This window comes from Artemia sp. Qi Xiang Cuo, chromosome 21 (genome assembly GCF_049724085.1).
Source record: "Artemia sp. Qi Xiang Cuo chromosome 21, ASM4972408v1, whole genome shotgun sequence".
Taxonomy (NCBI): Eukaryota; Metazoa; Arthropoda; class Branchiopoda; order Anostraca; family Artemiidae; genus Artemia; species Artemia sp. Qi Xiang Cuo.
The window spans coordinates 1,111,442-1,138,184 of record NC_142814.1 but is presented as its reverse complement, the minus strand read 5'-3'; the positions used below and the strand labels follow the sequence as shown (position 1 = coordinate 1,138,184).

General features: G+C 35.8%; 1 protein-coding gene across 1 annotated transcript in view; it reads left to right on the top strand.

Moving 5' to 3' along the window:
- Nucleotides 1-26,743, top strand: part of Pi3K21B (phosphatidylinositol 3-kinase regulatory subunit alpha) — a 293,295-nt gene that overhangs the window by 66,409 nt on the left and 200,143 nt on the right. The window contains exon 4 of the mRNA XM_089106583.1: nucleotides 2,356-2,403. Coding sequence (XP_088962709.1) covers nucleotides 2,356-2,403 — 48 coding nt within the window. The remainder of the gene's footprint in view (nucleotides 1-2,355; nucleotides 2,404-26,743) is intronic.

The following is a 26,743-nucleotide window of genomic DNA, read 5'->3' as shown; positions in this document are numbered from 1 at the left end:
TTTCAGTTGATACTATTTAGCCCTTTTCCTTTTGCTTCACTCTGTGGGCTACAGAGCTACTGGCTTGGATGTTTCTTATTTATTAGATATTCTCAAATATCTTTCAGTAGATCTTTCGACTGAAGGAATTCAAATATATGGAGATTGATATTGAATTTTGTGTTCGGTGTGCGGGTCGAGTCGGTAGTGCTCTTTACTGAAGCTAGATTTTGCGGTAATTGATCCACTTTAACAATTTGCAAGGTAAGGTATGCTGTGCAGACGTCAGCATATTACATTCAAATAGGCAGTGGTCAAATATTTCATTATTCATAATACAATACCTGCAAAGAGGGGACAGGGGAACTGAACTACTTGAATTAGGAAACTGATATGAGAATGCAAGAAAGTTGAGTCCATTTGTTCAAGAATGAATTCTGTGATAAATTTTAGAAAAGTACTTATTGGGAAAGGGGGAAAAAGTAGGATTTTTCGTATTAAACATAATATCTGATAGCCTCCATTTGAAAGTAATCACTAATTGGGAGTGGTCTCCCACTTGATTTATCGATATTTATAGTATTTTTTGTTATTTCATCACCTTGATGATTACGCCATATATCAAAGTGGCTAGGGCTAAACTGAAAATAAGTTCTACTTTCAGTTTACACAAGTTAAACTATAACAATGAGAGAGTGTTAAGATACTGCACGAGATTTTTTAATACTGCACGAGCGTCATATACTCTTCTTCTTCGTTTAATGTGGGTTATTAACAGATTACTGCTTTTATTAGTACTAAGACGAAATTATGAACTTAGACTGTCTAAGGCTGTAACCAGGAATGTTCTATACTCCTCCTTCACCCCCTCAATATGAATAATTCCTGGTTTTTGGATTATGTAATACCTAAAAATGACCTAACAAGCCTTTCCATAAACCACAAATCGAAATCCTGCAGAACTGTCCAAAACTTACCTGTCTTCCAGCTACCACTGAAAACATAGTATAGGCCTATTTAAAAGTTTTCTCTTTTATGGTTGGAAGAGCGAGAGAGTTTGAGAAGAAGGAAAGGCTGGTGTCATTCTTATTTCTGTAACTTTGATTAGCCTTGTGGGATTACTTTTAGTTGCCTTGTTGCCAAGGGCGAATCCTAGTTTTTGTTTGAAGGGGTGGGTATACGAAAAAAACGCATAACATTTTGTTATGCATTTTTGTTACGTTTTTACGAGCCAGGAAAAAATTTCGGGGGTGAAGGGGTCAAACCCAGACCCCCCTGCATACGGCCCTGGTTGTTGCTGATGTTAGGAAAAATAGCAACATACTGCTCGTAATGTAGATTGTTCTCATTAAAGTGCAAATGACGCTATTACCATTAGAAAGTTTAGGGTCGGTAGCTCTACTCCATCGGTCGTAATTTCTGTTCATTTTGCGTTTGACTTGATTATTTATTTTATTTCTGTTTGTTTTAGGACTCTATTATTTATTTATAGCTATATATGTTATCTCCACATCCGATCTGATTATTCATTTTAATATCTGTTCCTTTTGAGTTTCATTTACTCATTGATTATTATCTTTGTCCGTTTTGATTCCAAATTATTATATGACTATATTTGTGCTCGTCTTAATCTAATGTGGCTCTTTACTTTTCTTTGAATAACTTTATTTTTGGAAAACGTGTCTTTTTCAAATTAAAAAGTTAAAGCCCATTCACAATGTAATATTACTTATACCGAGATTTTGCCTGTGCTAATTTAAACCAATCAGATTTTTCATAGAATTATCTGACTAGCTTAACAATTCTATGAACAATTCTGATTGGCTCAAAGTAGCGCTAGCTAAATCTCGGTGTTATGGAGTTTCACTGTGAATATTCACTGTGAAAGGGTCTTTAAAAGCCGTTACTCCAGTTTTTCCACTATGTTTTCCTTTCTAGCGTTACCAAATCAGTGGCGGATCCAGGGGGCGAGGCCCCTCTAACATAGTCTAAAGTAGTGTAATTTACTTAATTGACGCAAATTTGCGTTAATTAAACTTGCTCCTAACGCAAGTTTATTGGATCAACCTATTTTGCCCCCCTCCCCCAACCAAAAAAAAAAATCTTGGATCCGCCCCTGTTCCAAATCAGACTAAAAAATAATGCATTTTCATTCCATTGGAAGTTTTTGAATCCAATATATAGACGGGTTGTGTTAAATCTATATTTTCTTTAGTTTAAACTGGGTATGGAAAGTACCTTTAGATATAGATCACTACGTCACCGTGTATAAATTATCCCACTGGGACTCATAGCCTAAAACTTTTAGACAGACAAAATTTTTAATCTCCGCTCTATGCCCCCTCGTATATATGATATTCTCTGTTCTTTTTCTAGGTAAGGACTATATTTGGGGGTCTGGGAAAGTCGGCGTGCAGTGTGAAGGTACGTTTTTCTGTTATTTTATATCTTAGTAATTCAAAATATTTGCTGTGAATTATGTACTTGTATTTGATACTGAAATAGTGTGGCCCTGCATGACCTTACTATTTTAATGTTTGATAAAAAATAGGAAAACGTCAGGTGTTCATTAAAGTCTAATTTACTTATATTTTTGAGTTTGTGAATTATGTACTTGCATTTGATAATGAAATAGTCTGGCCCAGCATGGCCTTACTGTTTTAATATTAGATAAAAAAAAAATTAGGAAAACGTTAAGTGTTAATTAAGGTCTAATCTACTTATATTTTTGAGTTTGTGAATTATGTACTTGCATTTGATAATGAAATAGTCTAGCCCTGCAGGACCTTACTGTTTTAATATTTGATAAAAAAAAAAAGGAAAACTTTAAATGTTAATTAAAGTCTAATCTACTTATATTTTTGAGTTTGTGAATTATGTACTTGCATTTGATAATGAAATAGTCTGGCCCTGCATGACCATACTATTTTAATGTTTGATAAAAAAAATTGGGAAATCTACTTTTATTTTGAGTTTTTGCTTGTATTACCAATCCTCACAATCCTTCTATTGAACAGAATCATCCAAGACTTACAGTCATTTCAATGCTTTGTTGATTATATTGATGTCAATATTGATCATAAAATTTGAACAGAATCATCCAGTTGATTATATTGATGTCAATATTGATCATAAAATGTGTTGTCAACATTGTTGTCAATATTGAACATAAAAATTCATTATCCCTATTTCAACTTATAGTTGGTAAATGAATGATTTATACTTGATACATTGTTTGTATCAATTACAGTTACAATTTATAATTGAGACATTGTTTGTATCAATTACAATTACAATTTATAATTGAGACATTTTTTGTATCAATTACAATTACAATTTATAATCGAGACATTGTTTGTATCAATTACAATTTATAATTGATACATTGTTTGTATGAATTACAATTACAATTTATAATTGATACATTGTTTGTATCAATTACAATTTATAATCGAGACATTGTTTGTATCAATTACAATTTATAATTGATACATTGTTTGTATCAATTACAATTTATAATTGATACATTGTTTGTATCAATTACAATTTATAATTGATACATAGTTTTGTCATGGTCATTGTCTACTACGTATGGCGTCCAGTTTGACTTCATACAGGGTGGCCTTCGCTCGCTACGCCACTGCTACTTCTTGAGAGTCGTGATATCTGGTTGCTGGGAGCTCCCTTGTATGTAATTCTTTGCCATTTAATGGTGATTAACACCACTGTCATTTTAGCCTCCTTCCAAAATACCCATGCTTTTCTGTATTTTGAATTTGTTGTTTTTAAGTTTAATTTCGTTCGTCTAACTTTTTTGGGCTTATGATAGGGCAAATAAGTTAACACAGCAGAAACTTTGAGTTTCCACTGTGTCCGGTTCCAGTTTCTGTTTTCAGTTAGGTTTTAGGTAGAGTCAGGTCTACCGTAGTTAAAAAATGTATTCAATTTCCCTTAGCCTAAAGTTGAAATTCTAGTTCTCGCATTAGGCTTCCATTGTTATTCTTCGAAGTGTCAATAATTACCAGATAAGGGAATATATATTGTCGTAAAAATTTTCATGAAAAAATAATTCAGCTTAATTTAATGTCTCTTTTTGTTCGCTTTCTTTTATCAACTTTTGCTCCCCAACCCTTGGTTCACACAGAACGAAAAAAAAAAAAATGCTGCGATAGTCTATTTTCGTCAACCGCATCAGTGAGCGATTTTAGCTGCCGTTTTGTTCACACAAGATTTTCAAGTTGCCCAACATTTACTGGCAAAATATTCAAATTTGCAAGAGCGTGGTTGAAATGGATCAGGAGGATGTTTTGCTCCCATGCCTTCAGGACAAAACTGCATTTTTGTGTTCTTTTCCCCTTCTTTCCTAAATGATGTTGTTGAACTGGACAGCCCTAATTAGCTTCTCAGTCAAATGATTTTCAATACTAATTGAACCTTCCATTACTATTGCTGTTGTGTTGGAAAACTTCTGGAATCAGTTGCCCGATATAAGTTGAATTTTTCCGTCTTGATAAATTAAGGGCCGGACAATCGTAGCTTTTTTCGCTACCTATTTGCGATATCGGCACCAATTTGCAAAGAAAACGGCAGCAATTCCAGCTCGCAAAATTTTCTAGTTTTCTGTGCCGTTTACAAAAACGGCACCGAATTTCATCGTGATCTTAGGCAGCGCAATAGCGGTGCCTAAGTAAAGAACGATGTGGGCACAATGTATTATTTATTTATTTTTTTTCTTGGTCTTAGATCAGGACACTTCGTTCGAAAATGGCTCATTCGATTGGAAATTGGAGTGGCTTGGGCCCTTTTTAATAGTCGAAAGTGATCGGAAGGCAACTAACACCCCTTCCACGCCCACCATTTCCCCAGACACATCCAATCAAAATTTTGAACAAAATAGTCATTTTGTTCAGCGTAGTTGATTCCCCCCACAGCCTTCAGGGCAAGGGTTGCAAGTCACGCCCTGGGGGCATATAAGGTTTTATAGAAAGCGTTGTCGTAGAAACTTCAAAAATGCTCGTTCGATTGGAAATTCAAAGGGCCAGTGCCCTTTTTAATAGTCGAAAGTGATTGGTGGGCAACTAACCCCCCTCTCACGCCCACCTTTTCCCCAAACACATACAATCAAAACCCCTATGCCTTCCCAAGGCCAGAACATAATTTACACTTTACTGAAAAAAATAAAAATGAATGTGCATTGTCATTTTAATATACATATACTGATATTTAGTAATCAAAATGTTAATATTATTTGATTGATTAAAGTTCTGAGAACAAAACCATTTGTATTTTTTTTCCGTAAGTGCAAACTGTATTTTGACCCTTGGATAGCTGAGGAGTGTAGAGTCCTGTTCAAGTCAGGTTCTGCTCGTTTTGAGCTTGACTCGGTTCTTTATGATATCTTCTTTTCGTTATGAGTTTCATTTATATATCGATGCTGATTTGTTGGAGCTTTACGCTTGGTAGACTATTTGATTTTATTTTTGCTCATTTTTGGTTTAATGAAGTTCTTTACTTTTCTTTGAAAAACTTATTTTGTGGAAGAAGTTTTTTTAGTTAATCATTAAAGAAAAAGAAGAAAACAAAGGGAAAGACAACAAACGTAAAGTAAAGTCAGCCAGAGATGTCTGTTCAGAGTTTTATTCATCAATAAATACAATTTGGAAACGAAGTGCCATTCGAATGGCATAGAGCCATTCGAATGGCTCTATGGCCGGGAATACAAGGGGGAAATAAAAGTACAATATAAGTAACAACAACAACAAAAGAGAAGCAATCGCTAAAAACAACAAATAAGATTAAAAAGAGACCATACCTGAGGTCTGGGAGTCAAAGCGCAGAGACGACCACCATGTATCATAAAATAAACACTCAGGGGACTAGTGTTGGGCGATATCGAAGTTAAGTGATATATCGATATTTTTACTTTCGATAATCGATATATCCATTTCGATATTTCTGATCAATTTTTTGCTCAGATTAACTTTAGAGTTTGGCAAAATTGAATAACAAAATTTGGAAATAAAGAGTATTTGGTGCAGTTTAATTTAAATTTTAATTGCACACTATTTAAATTATTAATAAAACAAATAAACTTCCATTACATGAATGAACATTACAAAAACCCTGATTTGGAATTACTCGGGCTCAGGATAAAGAAAAATAAGCTATTGGCTGTTTCTGGCTTTTCAACTCAGCAACATACCAATATTTTCCGCTGAGAATTGGTTCTGCCTTTCAGTGATAAAATAAATTTTTTTTCTTTCATCTGAAAGAAAGTTCACTTCATTTAATTTCTGATCGTTTTTGAAATGATGCTGGAAGATCCACCCTTTTCTGCATGGAAAATCTACCCAAGAAAATTTTTCCTTGGAAAGTTTCTCCACGTAAGATCCCCCTTCCCCCAGACAATCCCATCCCCGCGGAAAAACCACCCCCACGAAAATATCCCCCAGACAACTTTAACTCCTTTGAAAATTTTACCTGGGCTATTTCCCCGGAATATCTTGAAATATAAAATGTAATTAGCAAAAAGAAATTAGGTCAAATAAAATGAATTTCGTATAAAAATTCTCGTAAATGCCCCCGTTTGTAGTTTCCCTTTGAAAACTCATCCCCGGAAACTTCTATTTCATGGAAAGTTCTCCCCTTGGAAAATCCTCCAGCAGGAAATTCCTCCCACAGATAAATCACCCGAAAATGACTGTTTACTTTTCAATAACAAATACTATATGTAAACATTGGACAAATTTCATAACTTACAACCCTTTCCCCAGGGACTTGCAGGGCCGTGTCATCCCCAGAGGCATGACTACTTGACCGTTCAACTATATTGATCAAAATAGCTATCTCAAAATGTTGATAGGATGATTTTGGAAAAAAAAGGAGCGTGGGAGGGAGGGGAAATCTAGTTGCCCTCCGATCGTTTTGGTCACAAATTTTGGAACTAGAACTGTAATTTCCGCTTGAGCAAGCACTCTCCTGATCTTATATGACCATTGGCTCGATGTGATCACCCTGGCAAAAAAAAACAAAAAAACTAGTAAACACGCATCCGTCATCTTTCTTCTGTCAAAAATTTGAAAATTTCACATTTTTTGCAGATGGAAGCTAGAAACCCTTGCAGTATGATTTTTTTATGTGCTGAGTCTGATAGTACGATTTTTATTAAGATGTTTTGACTTTTTAGGGGCGTTCCCACTCTGTCTAAAAACAATTTCTGTATAACTTTTCCTTCAAATTCTTTGAGGCTCGTAGCTTTTGATGAGTACATGAAACTTGATGAATTTTATATATCTGGAGTCGGCATAAAAAGCCAATTCATTTGATTTATCTATTGTTATCAAGATTCCGTGTTTTAGAGTTTCGGTTGTTATTGGGCTGAATTCATGTCACGAGCCATGTGATTAACTGATCAGGCTCGGAATCCACTTTCAGAAAGGACATTGGTGGCGGACATGTACAATAATTTTATGAAAGTTCGTATAGTTATTCCTGAGACCCATACTATAAGATTTCCACCATTTAAGTGGATCAGTTTTTATTGTAACTAAAGACTCCCTATTGAAAATCTGGAGAGCCGTGATAGATGTAGCAGCTGATGTAGCTTGCTTTGCATTGACTACTGAAACTCTGTCATGTGCTCCCCACAAACTGGTTTGATTCTGTAGTGGCTGAATCACAGGGACTGTGACGGCACTTGTATCTGTTGATAACGATAATTAGGCTAGACATTAGTTTTACATTAGTTTTGCAAGCTAATGTTGAAGTTAATCAATAAATTAGGCTAGACATTAATCTTACATTAGTTTTACAAGCTAAAGTGAATCAATAATTTAGGCTAGATATTAATTGGCCTCCCCCAGGCAATTCAGCGCCCTACAGATATGTTGGGTACCGCCACAGGAGGCACGGACCAAGGGGAGACCTTGTCCCTGGGGGTCTATAATAGAAACTGGGGCACCCTCGCCCAGGATCATACATACAGGCAGAGAAGAAATAAGGCTCCTCAAATGTAAACTCAAAAGGGTCTAATGGTTTGTACACAAGTCCCTGGAGTTACAAACCTTCTCCCAGTAATGGGTTAAATTGCATGGTGATGAAGAACACCATCGCGGGAGGATCCTCTATAGGAGGACAACTGCGGCAGGGCGTAAGATCCAGGTCTATGGACGACGGCCTCTGCAAAGGGCTGCCTCGACCCTTTTGGGGTACCTGCAAGACTGGGGACCTTGCGGTCAACTCTATTCCTACTTGAGGAGTGGGGCCCCTCGAGGAAATTATAGCCTAATAAACAACACAGAATTTGCACCGGATTCTGAATAACGGATATTTCTTCCGGGCTCGCTCTATTTTGGCGGACGTTTTCGGGCTGAAAAACCCCTTCCTAGCTAATTTATCTACTATGCGTTGCCTCCCCGTAGTAGCATAATATTTATAGGCATGAATATATAATGAGTTGGAGGTAATAAGCTTGAGATTTTCTGTGCAGGATTTCGACTCTTGTTGATAGAAGAGCATCGTCAAGTGCTGAAAACCATGTTGTGACGAAGATGGGCCCAGGATTGCAGAAAGCCCATATTCATGGAGGTCCCAGGGACTTCTTGCTGTCCGGTTCTAAGCAGGCTTAAGCACTTCGGTATAGACTTGAGAAGATATGTGATCCCCGTCCTGCACTGGTATCCGGGATCATTGCTATTCCCGAGGCGAAAATAATTTCAACCATTTAAAAAACATGAAAATCGAAACTTGGAACATTAGAACGCTAAAATATGACTATTACGTAAATATTCTGACTAACAAATTCATGTAATTCAAACTGGGCTTATTATAAGTTTCAGAAAATTATATTCCAGGGGTGGGAAGTATAAGACTAGTTGATATAGAATTTGTTTACTCAGGCAGAAAGGAAGGGGTACATAGACAGGGAGTAGGGCTCATGATGAATAAGGAAGCTGCTAAGTCTTGTTTAGGATGGGAAGGTATTAATAATAGAATACTAATTGCTCATTTTATGACTAAAAAGTTCAGGGTATCAGTTATAGTAGTATGTGCCCCTGTAGAACCGACTGACGGAGATACTAGTGACTCAGATGAATTTTACTTACAGTTACAGGAGCGATTAAGCAGGGTCCCAGGTAGAAATATGTTATTTTTATTAGGAGATTTGAACGTCCTGGTCGGTAAAAATAGGGATGGATGATACCCTAGCCTAGGTAATTTGGTTTAGGAAAAGAAAACAGTAATGGCTACAGACTTTTGCAATTCTGTAGGTAAAACAATCTAGTTATAACCAGGACGGTGTTTGGTCATAAAATTGCCAATAAGTTAACATGGTATTCACGTGATCGTAACACAGCAAACCTTATTGATTATTTTCTGGTAAACCGAAGACTAGCAGGATCAATACTAGGTACTAGTGTATAGAGGAATGCCGTTATTGATGTTAAAAATATAGATCACCCTCTAGTACTGTCAAAAGCTAATTTAAGGCTGAAATGTCGGAAGGACAACTACCTCCAAGAAAATTAAGATGTTGGTAGACTTCTGGATAAGAATTTGAGTGAAACTTTTCAGGAACAGTTGAATACTAAATTTAAAATTTGATAATGTCGAAGATGGTTGGAATAATTTTAGAAAAATAATTTGTGAAGTTGCTGAAGGTGTCCTAGGGAAGAAAGTTAGAACTGCAGCTATGAATATTAGTGAAAAAGCTTTATGTTTGATAGAAAGGAGAAAGGACTTGTACAGGAATTACCTGAGTGATAGATCATATAAAAACAAAAGGAATGTAAAGAAATTGAAGAAAGCATTAAAATATGAATTAAGGAGTTGTGAAGTAGAGGCCATGGATAAAATTGCCAAAGATCTAGAAGATGCAGCTAGAAGGCATAATAGTAAAATACTGTATTGGCATGTTAATAAATCGATAGAGAGTAGTCAATGTAGACTTGGGCCAGTTAAAGATGGGAATAGGGCCACAATTAGCGATAAGGAAAAAACTAAAGAGAGATGGGCCGAACAATTTGAGGATTTGCTTAACAGATATAGAGTTGAAGGAAGAGATATAGAGGAAAATGAAAAGGTTGTTGATACCTTGGATGTGAAGGAAGATCTGTTTTGTGAGGAGGAATTAGCGACAGTACTAAAAGGACTGAAAAATAATAAGGCTCCAGGTGCTGATAGGGTGGTAAATGAGTTTCTTAAATATGGTGGCTCTGAGGTTAGAAATAAGTTACTGAAGATTATGAATATGATTTTTGAAAAAGAGGAAGTACCTAACGATTTTAAGAAAGGCAATAAAAGTGAGTGTGGTAATTATCGAGGGATTAGTCTGGTCTCTATAGGTAGTAAATTACTTAGTAATATGATACTTTTTAGATTGAGAGATGCCGTAGACAAAGTTTTAAGAGAAGAACATTGCGGTTTTAGAAAAGAAAGAGGATGTGTCGACCAAATTTTCACTCTTAGGTTAATAATTGCGAAGTGCCTGAGTTTTCGAACACCTTTGGTCCTCAGTTTTATAGATTATGAGCAAGCGTTCGATTCTGTTGATAGAAGAGCTTTAGTAAAGGTTTTATTCTTGTATTATATACCAGACAAATACATTAAAGTGATTAATGCTATGTACGAGAATAACACTGCTGCGGTTAAGGTAGGAAATGAGGTTAGCAGCTGGTTTTGTATTAAATCAGGAGTTAAGCAGGGTTGTGTTCTATTCCCCTTAATATGGATTATTTTGATGGACTTTGTCTTAAGGAGCACAAGAAAGGCAAAGGGAGACCACAGAATCAGATGGGGAGGAAAAAGTCACCTGGACTTAGATTATGCTGATGATTTAAGCATCCTATATGAAAGTTTGAGCAAAAGGAATGAAGTTTTAGAGGTTTTGCGAGTTCAGGTTGCTAGAATAGGTTTAAAAATTATTGTTAAAAAGACTAAGTCACTAAGGCTAGGAATAAGTGAAGATGAAAAGGTGAAGTTGGGTAATGAAAAGATTGATCAGGTGGACAGCTTCACTTACCTTGGTAGTTTTATTAGTAAAGATTTTTGGAGCAATGAAGATGTCAAAAGTAGAATAGCCAAGGCTCAAGGTGTTTTTTCACAGTTAAGAAGAGTTTAAAAGAGTAGGAAGATAAGTCTGCTAAACAAGATTAGAATATTGGAAGCTACAGTGATGACAGTGGTCAAATATGGTTCTGAAGCGTGGGCGCTCCAAAAAGCGGATTAAGATTTGCTAGATGTTTTCCAGAGACATTGCCTACGGGTTGTTCTGGGTATCCAGCTGACTGACCGTATTTTAAACAATAGGCTATACGAAAAATGTGGTTCAATGCCACTCTCTAGGGCTATAATTGAAAGAAAGGTTGAGGTGGCTAGGGCATGTTGTGCGGATGAAGGATGAGAGATTGCCGAAGATTGTTCTTTTCGGCCAACCCTTTAGGGCTAAACGGAAAGCAGGTCGTCCACGTCTGGGGTGGGAGGACGTCATAAAGAAAGATTTAAAGGAAATGGGAACTTCATGGGAGGGCGTAAAAAGGGAGGCTTTGAATAGATTGGGATGGAGGAGGAGCGTGCGTAGCTGTGTTTGCCTCAGGCGGCTAGGTGCTGCGGTGAGTTGTTTGTAGTAGCAGTATTCGATATCGATATTTGGTGCAATATATCGATATCTAGCATCGCCCAACACTACGGGGGGACATCAACTTCACAGAGGAGAAAAAAACTATTCTCTTTGATTCTTAACTAAATAGGCCTTAAGAATCCTTTTAAAAGTTTCAAACGAGTGGTATCTCTGTTCTGAAGAAGGTAGAGAATTCTAAACCTGTTAACAAGTAATGAGAGGGTTGAAAATGTGATGAAAGACCCAGATGCTGAGCACCTCATCATGGATATACAGTCAGATCCAATGCTGTACCCTGCCTGGTGATCAAGATGGCCTGACCCATGATCTTGTCTTTGATGAATGTTCTTCCTCAGCTGTTTCAATCTCAATCGTTTCTTTCTTTTTAACAGGATAATCAAAAGAACTAAGTTGACTGCAGTTAGCTATTGGTCTCCATGATGTTTAGTTTTGAAAATCTCCCCCAAAGGGTACTGCTTTTGTACCGTTTGCCCAATGAACTGCTGAAATCGGTGGCGAAAAAAGTTATGTGTCTTCGGCCCTTTACTTGACAAAGCAATTAAAATCATAAAAATTGGCAATTAGATTCTGGCGATGAGCGAATTTTGTTCGTGTGTAAATCTAGGGTGTAAACATGAACAAGTGGTTTCGTTACAATTTATGTTCATTTGTGCTGTTCGAGATTTTCCCGCGTTTATAGTGCAGCTTTTAACTTTACTCTCGTGAATCTTATAGTGCTGAAAATTCAGTACTCACTTTTATTGAAAAATGAGCAACAATAAAGAACAGTTTTACAACCAGGCTCGTACGCAAAGGAGATAGGGGCCTTGGGTCCCTACGTATCCCTAGATAATCTTGAACTTATTGTCTCTACGTTTTCCAATAAATTTTCTATAATTCGACTGTTGTTCCTTTGAAATTTGACTTACTCCCTGAAAGTAAATTTTCACCTACAGGGACGTACGCAGGGGGGGGGGGGCGTCCGGGCCCGCCCCCTCATAAATCTCACGATTTTTTTCATTTTCCCATAATTTTCTGATTTTTCTCACAGAATAATGGGTTTGAAGGATTTGGCCCCCCCCCCGAAACATATTCCTGCGTACGTGCCTGCTCATCTATGTGCCTGGTATGAGCAGGTAATACCTCAAGGTAAGTTGTTTCCCATGTACTCGCTTTTAGCTTATTTTTACCCAAAACGGTAAATCTGACAAATAGTTTTTCGGACGCCATCCTGACCAAGTCCTTTTTTACATTTTTAAAGGTTTTATCGTTGTATGGTATACCAGACAAATACATTAAGGTGATTAGTGCTATGTACGAGAATAACGCTGCTGCGGTTAAGGTAGGAAATGAGGTTAGCAGCTGGTTTTGAATTAAATCAGGAGTTAGCAGGGCTGTGTTCTATCCCCCTTTATATGGATTATTTTGATGGACTTTGTTTTAAGGAGCACAGGAAAGGCATTGGGAGATCACGGAATCAAATGGGGAGGAAAAAGTTTCCTGGAATTGGATTATGCTGATGATTTAAGCATCCTAGATGAAAGTGTGAGCAAAATGAATGAAATTTAGAGGTTTTGCGAGTTCAGGGTGCTAGAATTGGTTTGAAAATTAATGTTAGGAAGACTAAGTCACTAAGGCTAGGAATAAGTGAAGATGAAAAGGTGACGTTGAGTAATGATAAGATTGATCAGGTGGGCAGATTAACTTGCCTTGGCAGGATTATTAGTAAAGATGTTGGGAGCAGTGAAGATGTTAAAAATAGAATAGCCAAGGCTCAGGGTGTTTTTTCACAGTTAAAAAAAAGTCTGGAAGAATAGGAAGATAAGTCTCCTAACTAACATTAGAATATTAGAAGCTACAATGATGACAGTGGTCAAATGTGGCTCTGAAGCATGGACGCTCTGAAATGTGGATGAAGATTTGCTAGATGTTTTCCAGAGAAATTGCTTAAGGATTGTTCTGGGTACCCAGCTAACTGACCATATTTCAAACAATAGGCTGTACGAAATGTGTGGTTCAATACCGCTCTCTAGGGCTATAATGAAAGAAAGGTTGAGGTGGTTAGGGCACGTTGTCCGGATGAAGGATGACAGATTGCCGAAGATTTTTCTTTTCGGCCAACCATCTAGGGCTAAACGGAAAGCAGGTTGTCCCCGTCTGGGGCGGGAGGACGTCATAAAAAAAGATATATAGGAAATGAGAACTTCGTGGGCAGGTGTAAAAAGGGAGGCTCTTAATAGATTGGGGTGGAGGAGGATAGTGCGTAGCTGTGTTGGCCTCAGGCGGCTTGTTGTTGCGGTGAGTTATTATTAGTAGTAGTAGAAATAATTTCTTAGACCACACTGCTTTTCCATTTACGAAAAATTAAACAAGAAAAACGGGTTTTAATTTTTATAAAGCAGTGAATAAATACAATAAAATAAACACTTAATTAAACAAACACACTTCAAATATTTTGGCCACACATCTGTGTGCCTTTCTCAACGGAAAAAAAGGGAAAAAATGAAACAAAAAATGTTTTTTTTAAAAACTTAGCTTATATAAAAATAAAACATACTAAACACAACGAAGAGAAAGAAAAAACAAAAGAAAAGAAATATAAACAAATAGGAATCAAAAGTCACATATTATATAACACTTCCATGTACTGGCGTATAAACTAAATCGAATGTCTATAATGATACACTCGTCTCCTCACAGTATATAAATGGAAATCTATCAAAAAATGAAGAATATATTTATACTTAAACCAAAACAATAAAGGTCAGCTAACCCCCGGCCCATAACCCCTAATTAAATCTCACAACTTTTTCAACAATTTTTAATCCTGACACAAATAATATTTTTTAATTTAATTTTATACTTCCTCAAGTTGACCTGAAAAATCAAACTTAATATCATCCTTAAAAGATTCTATCTATGCTCTTTAACAACCTGGATACACTTACATCTTTTATTTATTTAAATTGTAAGACCAGAAGTAGTAATAGTGGTAGCCCCGAAAGTTTTAACTTAATATCCATAGTCGTTCTGGATATTCTGCCGAGGTGTCTTATTGGCAACCATACACACTGCCTTTTGAGTTAGTTTTTAAAGCAACATTTATTTTCAAAGCGGAATGTGCCAAATGCATAATTTTGGGTTGTTGATGTGCCCAATATCCCTAAATATATAGTTGCTGGACCGTTCTACTATGCCGAACAAAATGGCTGTCTAAATTTTTTAACTGCAAGTGTTTGGAAAATTAATGGACTGCTTGCCCTCCAATCTTTTTTTACTCTTAATTTTGAATCGAATTAGCTCCTTTAAAACTTTCAATGATATTTCTAGCTATTATAGAGTTGTGTTGCCTATGATAATTGCTTGTATGCCGAACCTGCATGCGTACAGTTTTCTCGTTTAATTGACCACCCCCCCCCCCCCTAGACGTATCTTAAAAGTTTTCCCTTAATACCCTTAGCCTCATTAGCTACAGTAACTGTAGTGGTAGTATTAATAATATACACGTAGTGCCTTGTGGCTACTTCAATATCCGCACCAACTTGTTTTTAAAGGTCAAATTTATTAATGTAAGCGGTTCTTGAGATATTTGTTACCGTTTTGAAAGTCCACACGCTCATAATTTGTTTTGAGTTAGTTCAAAATCTGCCTGAATATTCCTTAAAAGCTTCACCTTAATACCCTTAGCTTACGTAGTAGCAATAGTTGTAGTAACATTAGTAGTAGTATGCGCATAGCAGCTTTGGTTTCTTCGACATCACCCTTCAACACACGCAGAAAGTTTCAACTAAATACCATCAACAGTTTCTGAAGCATTTCTGATCTCTGGATACAGACGGCGTGTTGTGAGTTGTGACTCAATTTACCTTCCCACCTCAAAATTCGTTGAAAATTTTACCTTCATATCCTCAGGCATAGTTGTAATAGTACCCACAGTAGTAGTATTGATATTACTAGTTATAGTATCATAGGCAGCGCAATAGCGCTGCCTAAGTTAAGAACTATGTTGACACAATGTATTATTTTTTTTTCCATACCAGGGCAATTCGTATCGAAGGAGTTGTCGTAGAAACTTCAAAAAGGACTCATTCGATAGCAAGTTGGAATGGCCAGTGCCGTTTTTAATAGTCGAAAGTGATTGGGAGGCAACTAACACCCCTTCCACGCCCACTATTTCCCAAAACAAATCCGATCAAAACTTTGAGATAGCCATTTTTTTTAACGTAGTTGAAAGTTCTAGATATTATGTCTTTGAGGATGATAACCCCCCCCCCACAAACACACCCCTCAGGGTAAGGGTTGTAAGTTATGCCCTGGGGACATATAAGGTTTTTTTAGAGAGCGTTGTCATAGAAACTTCGAAAACTTCGAAATTTCGAAGGGCTAGTGCCCTTTTTAATAGTCAAAAGTGATTGGAGGAAAACTAACACCCCTCCCACGTCCACCATTCACTTGTAAAGTACAAATTATATTCTTGCTATTAGAAAGCAGATGGTTTAGAACCCTATCCAGATTAATTTCTGCTCGTTTTGAGTTTGACTTATTTTAATTTCTGTTTGTTTTGGTTTTGATTTATTTATAGATACTGATTTGTGGTAGTTGTATGCTTGGTAGATTATTTGATACTATTTATGTTCATTTTTGGTTTAATGGAGTTCTTTATTTTTTTGAAAAACTTATTTTGCGCAAAAAGTTTTTTTCTTTAATTTACAGTAATAGCGACATTGCTAGTAGCAGTAGTCGTATTAACATATTGCCTTTTGGCCTGTAGAACATCCCTCTTATCAAATCCTGGAAGTTTCAACTTAATGCAATTAGCCACTGCTATGGTATTGTTGATATGTCCTTTTAAGCATTCTCTGAAAGTTGCAACTTAATACTTAAATCAATTGGTAAGATATTGCCTTTTTGATCATTACCCTTACCATTTCCTGAAAATTCTAAATTAACATACTAAACTTGAGAGTTTAAAATTTGACAATGTGGAATATGATTAGAATAATTTTAGAAAACACATAACGTTTGCTCCTTCAAGTATTGGTGGTTGTAAAATTGGTACTTAAATGACACTTCAAATTTAGGGTTTCAATTTATGTCCTCCAAATGATGAGAATGAAGCAGCACTGCTGTCAAAACTCCAATTCAGTTGAGCAGGTTGATATAATAGACCTGTCAATCTTTCTGATGAGAATAATCCTTTTTTAAATAGAATGACAAGGATTTTTGAAACCAGGGCTATACTCAGGCCTATCTGACAGAAAAAAATAATAATTACTTTTTAACATAATTAACATACTTTATGTTAACATCTGTGTGGCCAACCAAGGACGGGTTGTAAGAGAGTGATTATAGTGGAAGCATCTTGATTATTCACAGGGCTTGAGTTGCTCAAAATAATTACTGAGTGTGAAAGATTTGGGCTTAGGAAGATGCTGTAATGGCCACATTTTGTATATTAGTTTATTGTTTTCTTTCTTCTATGTTACATTGACTTCCTTTAGAGAGAGCGAAACTTCTGATCTTCTTTAGAGAGATCATCAACAATATTCAAATTATATTGAAATTTAAATGATATCACGTATATATGCAATAGTTTTTTTTTCAGAGGGGAGGGGGGAATAAAAAGATGTCTGGTAATTTGAATAAAAAGTCCCAAGAAATATGAGAAAATTTAGGATATCGGCCGCCAAGGTCTAGGGCCCCTTGGATATGAGTATGAGTATGTATTAAATTACGGGAATATTAGTAAAAATATAGAGTTTTGTGGGGGTATGGGGCCAAAGGCCCCCATGCGTATGTTTTTGGTTCGTACCTTCTCCTGAATGCATAAAACTTGTCAAGCGATTTACCTTACCTGCTCAGAATGAGTCTTTTAGTATTTTAGTAGGTACGTGAATTTGAAGGGAACCCAAATGCAAAAGGAAAAATTACAAAAAATTTTGGTTCGCCAAAAACGGGCAAAACAAGGGTAAAACGGCTTTTTTTTTTTTTTTTTTTTTTTTTTTTTTTTTTTTTTTTTTTTTTGAATGACTTGGATATTACATGTGTAATTTTCCTGGTCAAGGGAAATTTACCGGTCAAGTAAGTTTCTTGGACAAACAAAGAATTTAATTAAGGACACGGGCCCCCTGAAAATAGACCAAATCAATTTTTTCGTTTGGCTTGAAACATAAATTTGAAATTGCTTGGGTCAAGGGGCCCTAACTCACAGCAAGGAATATTTGTTTGTCTGAAACTTAGACTCAAAAAAGGGTCAACAAGGTCAATGGGATTTACGATCAACTAAGTCCCCGAAGAAAGTGTGCCCTAATGTACAAGAAATGTTTATTTTTACCTTCCCCCTCCCCCTAACGTGGGTTCAAAAAGGGTAAAGAGGATAGGCTCGGAACTTTAAAGGAAGTTACTTGTTCTAAGGAGACCACATAAGTAACCTGAAAGAAGAGAAAGCAACTTGTATTTTGGTTGAATCGATATGTGACACCTGAAAGCATGTCAACAAATCAGGTTTTCTTTGATTGGATTAAACTTGCAGGACATGTAGACAGGGAGGCGGTGACTTCATTGAGGGCAAAAACTATTTACAAGTGTTGATTGGTGATGCCCAATATAGGCCCAATTCAATGGTCTACGATCACTCTGCATATCCCTTGGCATATACACCGGAAAAACGGACCTAAGGGCTTAACATTATTTTGAAGAAATTAGGCTCTATTAATTCTTGACATCCCAAAATAGGCTCATTTAAAAATAAATAACCACATGAAAAATAAAGATAACAGATATCGCTATGGATGGATACTGGGCCGTATTCAGGATTTTTGTTCGGGGGGGGGGGGTATTACAAAAAACACATCAAAAATTTGTTAATATGCATTTTAGTTACCTTTTTACGAGATGGACAGAATTTTTTTTTTTTTTTGGGGGGGGGGGGGGGTTCAAACCAGGATGAGATTTTGGGAGGAGGAGGTTAAACCTCCTACCCCCTCCCTGGATACAGCCTTGGATGGATAGTGAATACTAAAACGAACCAAAATTAGTATAAATAACCAAGTCAAGCTTAAAACGAAAAGAAATTACTACTAACAAGAGTAGGGCTACCGCCCCTGTAAACCCTTTAATGGTCAGAGCATCACTTGCGCTTTTCTGTTTTTAAACATTTATTCTTTTATAACTTTTGAGGCTTCCAGGAATTAATGACACTATCATAGGCAGCGCAATAGCGATGCCTAAGTAAAGAGCGATGTTGGCACAATGTATTATTGATTTCTTTTTTTGGGGGGGGTTCCATACCAGGGCACTTAGTATCGAAGGAGTTGTCGGAGAAACTTCGAAAAGGGCTCATTCGATTGGAAATTCAAAGGGCTATGACCCTTTTTAATAGTCGAAAGTGATTGTAGTTCACTTAGCCCCCCCCCCCCCCACGCCCTTCGGTTCCAAAAACACATCCAATCAAAATTTGTAGAGAGCCATTTTGTCCAGCGTACTTGATTTCCTAAAAGAAATTATGTTTTCGAGGAGGACACTCCCCCACATCCCTCAGGGCAAGGGTTTTAAGTTATGCCCTGGGGTATAAGGTTTTTAAAGAAGGCGTCGTCGTAGAAACTTCAATAAAAGCTCATTCGACTGGAAATTCAAAGGGCTACTGCCCATTTTAAAAGTCGAAAGTGATTGGAGGGCAGATAGCCCCTCCCCATGCCTATACGTTCACACCATACATCCAATCAAAATTGCGTGATCACCATTGTGTTCAGGGTAGTTTTTATTCAGGTTGAAATCATATTTTTAATGACGACGATCCAACAAAACCCACAGGGCAAGGGGTAAAAGTTGCTACTTAGGGGTATATCAGGTTTTTATTGAAATCTTTGTTGTAGAAACTTGAAAAACGGTTCATTCAATTTGAAATTCACAGGGCTTGTACCCTTTATAATAGTCAAAAGTGATTTGAGGGCAACTAACCCCCATCTCTCGCCCACCTTTTCCCAAAACACATCCAATCAAAATTTTGAGATAGCCATGTTATTCAACGTAGTTGAAAGTTTCGGATATTGGGCCTATGAGGATGGAACCCCCCCCCCCTACAACCCTTAGGGCAAAGGTTGTGGGATTTGTACTGGGGAGATATAAAGTTTTTACTGAAAGCTTTGTCGCAGAAACTCCATTAAGGCTCTTTCAATACGACATTGAAAGGGCGCGTGCTTTTTTTATCAGTTGAAAGTGATTGGAGGGTGACTAATGCCCCTCTCACGCACATCATTTTCCCAAAAAAATCCAATAAAAATTTTTAGATATCCATGTTATTCTATGTAGTTAAAAGTTCTTGAAGTTAAGTTTTTTAGGATGATAACCCCCTCAGATCCTTCATTGCAAGGGTGGTAAGTTATGCCTTTTGGGCATATAAGGTTTATATAGAAAGTTGTTGTATATGATTTATAGAATAGATTTTATTCTTCCTCAAATCCAATTTTTATATGTTTAAAAACTAAATGTTGACTTAAGATTAAATAAAAATGCACTGTGATAATGCTAATTCCCAATAAGGCATCTCAGCAGTATCCCAAGAACGACTGAGGGTATTATGTTCAAACGGTCGTTGCTACTTCTGCTCTTAAAATTTAACCAAATCCAAATGGCGTTAAAAATTGCTGAAAATTTTTCTCCAGCATTCAAATAGCAGGCCGAACTATAAAGTCTTAAAAAAAAGATGTAAAGAATTATTTTCTTTTTCCCTGAAAAGACAATGTCAATATAAAACAAACAGAAATTAATTTAAAAAACTTTTTCCACAAAATAAGTTTTTCAAAGAAAAGTAAAGAACTCCATTAAACCAAAAATGAATAAAAATAGAATCAAATAATCTATCAAGAGTGAAACTACCACAAATAAGCATCGTTAAATAAATGGAACCCAAAACGAACAGAAATTACAATAAATAACCAATTCAAACTCAAAACGAGCAGAAATTAACATGAGTAGGGCTCAAAACCCCTATGCCTTCCCAAGGCCAGAACATAATTTGCACTTTACTGAAAAAATTCCAAATGAATGTGCATTGTCAGTTTAATATACATATACTGATGTTTAGTAATCAAAATGTTAATATTATTTGATTGATTAAAGTTATAAAAGTAAAAATATTTATATTTCTTCATTAAAGTATATATATATATATATATATATATATATATATATATATATATATATATATATATATATATATATATATATATACTTTAATATATATATTACACAAAAATGTACACAAATGTACACAAAAAATATATATATATATAAAATAATACACATTATATTTTACTAAAAATAAAAAGGAAAAAAGTATATTTTCTGTTCTCTAATAAATTACCATGACATTTGTATAAATAATGACAAAAACTTAGTGGCCTGACTAGAGTCACGCTTCGCTTCAGCAACGGATATAAAAAGTAATAAAAAAACAGATAAGTATTGCATCAGATAAAGTGAAAAGAATTTTGCAGCCATGCCAAAAATTAGCAACAGATAGGTTACTAACTTATATTTATGGTTTTTGAGCTTTAATTTTAAAAAGTGGAGAGGACATGAGATCCTGATCACAGAAATAATTTTTGTTCAAAGGGGAAGGGGAAGATACAAAAAAAAAAATTTTCAGTATGGGGGTTAAGGGTTTTCATCTAGATTTTTATGGTCAATTTAAGAGTCGGTGAAATATTTATGGTCTTTTAGGAGAAACAGTATTTTTACGACTAATTTACGAGTAGGGAAACTATTTCAGGGCGGGAGGGCGTTCAATCTGGTAACATACTCTCCCACCTGGATACGGACCTGGCCCTGTGATTGTGTAAATAAAAAGCACTATGAGTACCCTTCAAAGGGTGAATGAGCCAGTAGCCTTAATACCCCCCCCTTAAAGACTAAGAATAGAAAAAATATCTAATTTTCTAAAATAATCAAATGTTTCAAAAAAGGTTTTTAAACTCCCCATCTTTCCATCATATTCCTGTCTGAAAATCTAACTGCATGAAAGGTAAAATTTGCTGATTTATATATTTTGTGGAAAACAGACAAAATACTTTTTGTAAAAAGACAAAATGAAATGAAAGTTCAGTACTTGTTATTTTTTGCTCAAAATGGGCCACAAGAAAAACTTCAGTAAATCCAGGAACAAAAATAGATATATCACTTGTAATACTTCTGTGACGCGTACTTGCGTGTTTTTGACACAAAATAATAATAGTAACAATAAATTAATAAAAAAAGCTTATATAGCTAAGAAAGCAATAAAAATATAAGTATTAAAAAAAAAAGTGAAAAAAAATGCAGTCATGCCAGGTACAGATAGGTTACAGATAAATTATTATATAGGTTACAGGTAGGTTACAGATAGGTATCAGTAACAGATAGGTTATTAACTTTTTTTATACTTGTTAAATATCCCGACCGCACTTAAGAAGTGAAGTTAGGTTAATCATAATAAATTATACTAAAATATGGTGAAAATATAATACTTTAGTAAAAAAAATTATGGAAAGTACATCAGAGAAATATGGAAAGCAGGCCGCCCAGAACGCATTATATTAAGTATTAGTTAAAATATACCTACATAGTACTGTCTCACTGAGCCTAAGCAAATTATCTCCGAATGCAGAGAAACCGGTTTTAAACAGATCAAACAGATTCTGGGTGCTAGAATAGGTTTGAAAATTAATGTTAAGGAGACTAAGTCACTAAGGCTAGGAATAAGTGAAGATGGAAAGGTGACGTTGGGTAACGAAAAGATTGATCAGGTGGGCAGCTTCACTTACCTTGGTAGTATTATTAGTAGAGACGATGGAAGCAGTGAAGATGTTAAAAGTAGAATAGCGAAGGCTCAGAGTGTTTTTTTTTTTTTTTTTTTTTTACAGTTAAAAAAAAAGTTTGGAAGAATAGAAAGATAAGTCTGCAAACCAAGATTAGAATATTAGAAGCCACAATGATGAAAGTGGTCATATATGGCTCTGAAAATTGTCTACGAATTCTTCTGGGTATCCGGCTGACTGACCGTATTTCAAAAAGTAGGCTTCACGAAAAATGTGCTTCAATCCCGCTTTCTAGGGCTATAATGAAAAAAAGGTTGAGATGGCTAGAGCACGTTGTGCCGATGAAGGATGACAGATTGCTGAAGATAGTCCTTATTGGCCAACCGTCGAAGGCTAAACGGAAAGCAGGTCGTCCTCGTCTGGGGTGGGATGGCGTCATAATTTTTTTTTTTAAGAAAATTGGAACTTCCTGGGAGGGCGTAAAAAGGGAGGCTTTGAATATATTGGGATGGAGGAGGAGCATAGTAGCTGTGCTGGCCTCAGGCGGCTCGGTGCTGCGGTGAGTTGTTAGTAGTAGTAGTAAACAGATCAAACTTCTTGAGTGTAGTCCGGATATTTAACAAGTAAAGATACCTCCGTCCTTTTCACTGAGGGACTTATTCTCGTCATGAAGGGTATATCCCCAGTGAGGGAACACATTGATTATGTAAACAACGACATAGACTTATGCTATATAATTATAGGCTGGGTATTCCAACCTTTTGAATTGTGCCGCAATAGACTAAAAATCATACATCCTCTATAGATCCTACAATCAAACAACCTTTATGTTGCTTCTATAAATGCAGTTGTATTTATTGACAGTATTTTAAAATCCAGTGAACCCGAATTTTTGCTTTTATTCGGCAAAATGGCCATTGGCAACTTTGTATCCGATCTAAGAGATATTATTTTAAAGGCCAAGAAACAGACGAGGATATTTAGTCTACTATAAATTAATACAAGGACTGAATTGGGGAACACGTAAAAGAAAATAGGAATATTTAAGCGAAATAGAAACTTTTTGAGAGAGTTTAAAGAGGCAGGCTTTGAATAGATTGGGATAGAGGAGGAGCGTGCGTAGCTGTGTGGGCCTCAGGCGACTTGGTGCCGCAGTGATTTGAGATTTTGCACTACGTACGTGAACTACTTTACGAACATAAAGCTATTATGTAGGTAGGCCTTGCACGTTTACTTGCACGTTTAATATATAGAAAGGGCCCCATAGAAAAATTCAATCGGGCCCCGCACCGATTGAAACTTTGGTGCATTATGCATAACTGTTGTGCAGTTCTGCAAACAAATATGACAACCATACATGTAGTCATGGTTAGAAGAGAAAATCCCAACTCCATAGTCAAGACTAAAAAAAAACAACACACAGACACACCCGCAAACCATGCACAAAATAAAAAGAAGTAAAAAAAATACACAACAAACTGGTGGTAGACAATAGGGTTACAAGTTCATACGCTTGCTAAAATCCCCAAATGCTTAAATCGGCAGATTGACATATTTTAATGTCCATAAATGGATCACACCCAGAAATATGTCGTTATTTTGAGACGTGAGCAACTGTGTTTTGATTTAGATCACGGCAAACATGGATACTGCCAATCTCTAAGCAAAAATTATGTCAGATGGAGCTAAAACTAAATTACCATAACGAAAAGACATAAATCAAAATATGACAGTTTCGAAATAGCGAGCTTTTGCTTAAAGAACAAAGTTGAAAAAAAAGAAATGTGAAATGACCCATGGCAGCAAGGCATTCTTTAACGGACCAAAATAAGATAAAAGACCTAAGATAAAACGCTTTATTTATCAAAAAAACAATTCCCATTGTTTTTCTTTTTAAGAAACACTTGTCGTGCAGACTACTAACATTTAGAATATCCCCCAAAAATAGGCCAATCTCAAACTGAAAATAATGTCCGTTAGAACTAAGACTAAATTGCCACAACGACAAGACATAAATCAAAACATGAAGCAGGTATCCATGATTTTTGTTCGGGGTGGGGTGAAGGGGTATTTTTGCTCGGGAGGGGGGTATATATAAATATATATTTTATTCAATCAAAATTGATTGAATAAAATTGAAAATTTCAAAATTGAAAACTGAAAAATTACAAATGAATGTGCATTGTCAGTTTAATATACATATACTGATATTTAGTAATCAAAATGTTAATATTATTTGATTTATTAAAGTTATAAAAGTAAAAACATTTATATTTTTTCAGTAAAGTCCAAGTTGTGTTCTGGCCTTGGGAAGGCGCAGGGGTTTTACGCCCTACTTATGTTAATTTCTGCTCGTTTTGATCTTGAGTCGGTTAATTATTGTAATTTCTGTTCGTTTCGGGTTACATTTATTTATTGATGCTGTTTTGTGGTAGTTTCGCGTTTGGTAGATTATTTCATTTTATTTTTGCTCATTTTTTGTTTAATGGAGTTCTTTACTTTTCTTTGAAACACTTATTATGTGAAAAAAGTTTTTAAATTAATTTCTGTTCGTTTTATATTGACATTGTCTTTTCAGGGGAAAAAAATAATACTTTAAATCTTTTCGTTTTTTAAGACTTTATAGTTTGGCCTGCTATTTGTATGCCGGAGAAAAATTTTCAGCAATTTTTAACAGCATACACCCTTTTAAAAATCTGGAAACAAATAGTATTGTTTAGTTTAGTTTCATAACTCCTCTAGTTGACCTGTAATGGAAAACTTGATACCATTCGCAAAAAAATCTGTTTACTTTCTTTGATAGCTTGGATACACTTTAGCAATTTTGATTTTGTTAAATTTTAAGAGCAGAAGTAGTCCCGAAAGTTTGAACATAATACCCTCAGTCGTTCTTGGGATACTGCTGAGATGCCTTATTGGGAATTAGCATTAACACAGTGTATTTTGGTTTAATATTAAGGCAACATTTAATTTTTAAACATTATGGGCAAATGGGAGCTTGGGCATGGGAGGGGGACTAGTGGCCCTCCAATCACTTTAGACTATTAAAAATGGCATTAGACCTTTCTATTTTCAATCGAATGAGCCCTTTTCGAAGTTCTTAAGACAACTCCTTTCGATACGAAGTGCCCTGGTCTAAAAAAAAAAAAAAAAAAAAAAAAAAAAAAAAATAAAAAAATACATTGTACCCACATCGATCTTTACTATAATTATTAGAAAAAAAAATTTCCACAAAATAAGTTTTTCAAAGAAAAGTAAAGAACTCCATTAAATATAAAATGAGCAAAAATCAAGTCAAATAATCTACCAAGCGTGAAACTACCGCAAATCAGCATCGATAAACAAATGAAACCCAGAACGAACAGAAATGACAATAAATATACGAGTCAAACTCAAAACGAGCAGAAATTAACATAAGTCGGGCTCAAAACCCCCTATGCCTTCCCAGGGCCAGAACATAATTTGCACTTTACTGAAAAAAATATAAATGTACTTTTATAACTTTAATAAATCAAATAATATTGACATTTTGATTGCTAAATATCAGTATATGTATATTAAACTGACAATGCACATTCATTTGTATTTTTTTGAGTAAAGAGCAAATTATGTTCTGGCCTTGGGAAGGAATAGAGGTTTTGAGCCCAACTTGTGTTAATTTCTGCTCGTTTTGAGTTTGACTCAGTTATATATTGTAATTTCTATTCGTTTTGGGTTTCATTTATTTATCGATGCTGATTTGCGGTACATTTTGCCAACATTCTTCTTTACTTAGGCAGCGCTATTGCACTGCCTATGAAAATGTCAAGCCTTCCAATCACTTTCGACTGTTAAAAAGGGCACTAGCTCTTTCAATTTCCAATTCAATGAGCCCTTTTTGAGTTTCTACGATAACGCTTTCTATAAACACCTTATACGCCCCTAGGGCATAAATCACAACCCTTGCCCTGAGGGCTGTGAAGGGGTCATCCTCAAAGACCTAATTTCCAGAACTTTCAACTACGTTAAACAAACTGGCGATGTCAAAATTTTTATTGGATGTGTTTGGGGGAATGCTAGGCTTGAGAGGGGCGATAGTTGCTCTCCCATCACGTTCAACTATTAAAAACGGCACTAGTCGTTTCATTTTACAATCGAATGAACCCATTTGAAGTTTCTACGACAACGCTTTCAATAAAAACCTTATATGACCCCAGGGCATGACTTAAACCCCTTGCCTTGAGGGCTGGGGGGGGGGTGTCATCCTCTTAGACCTAATTTCCAGAACTTTCAACTACTTTGAAAAAAATTGCTATCTAAAAATTTTGATTGCATGCGCTAAGGGAAACGGTGGGCGTGAAAGGGGGGTTAG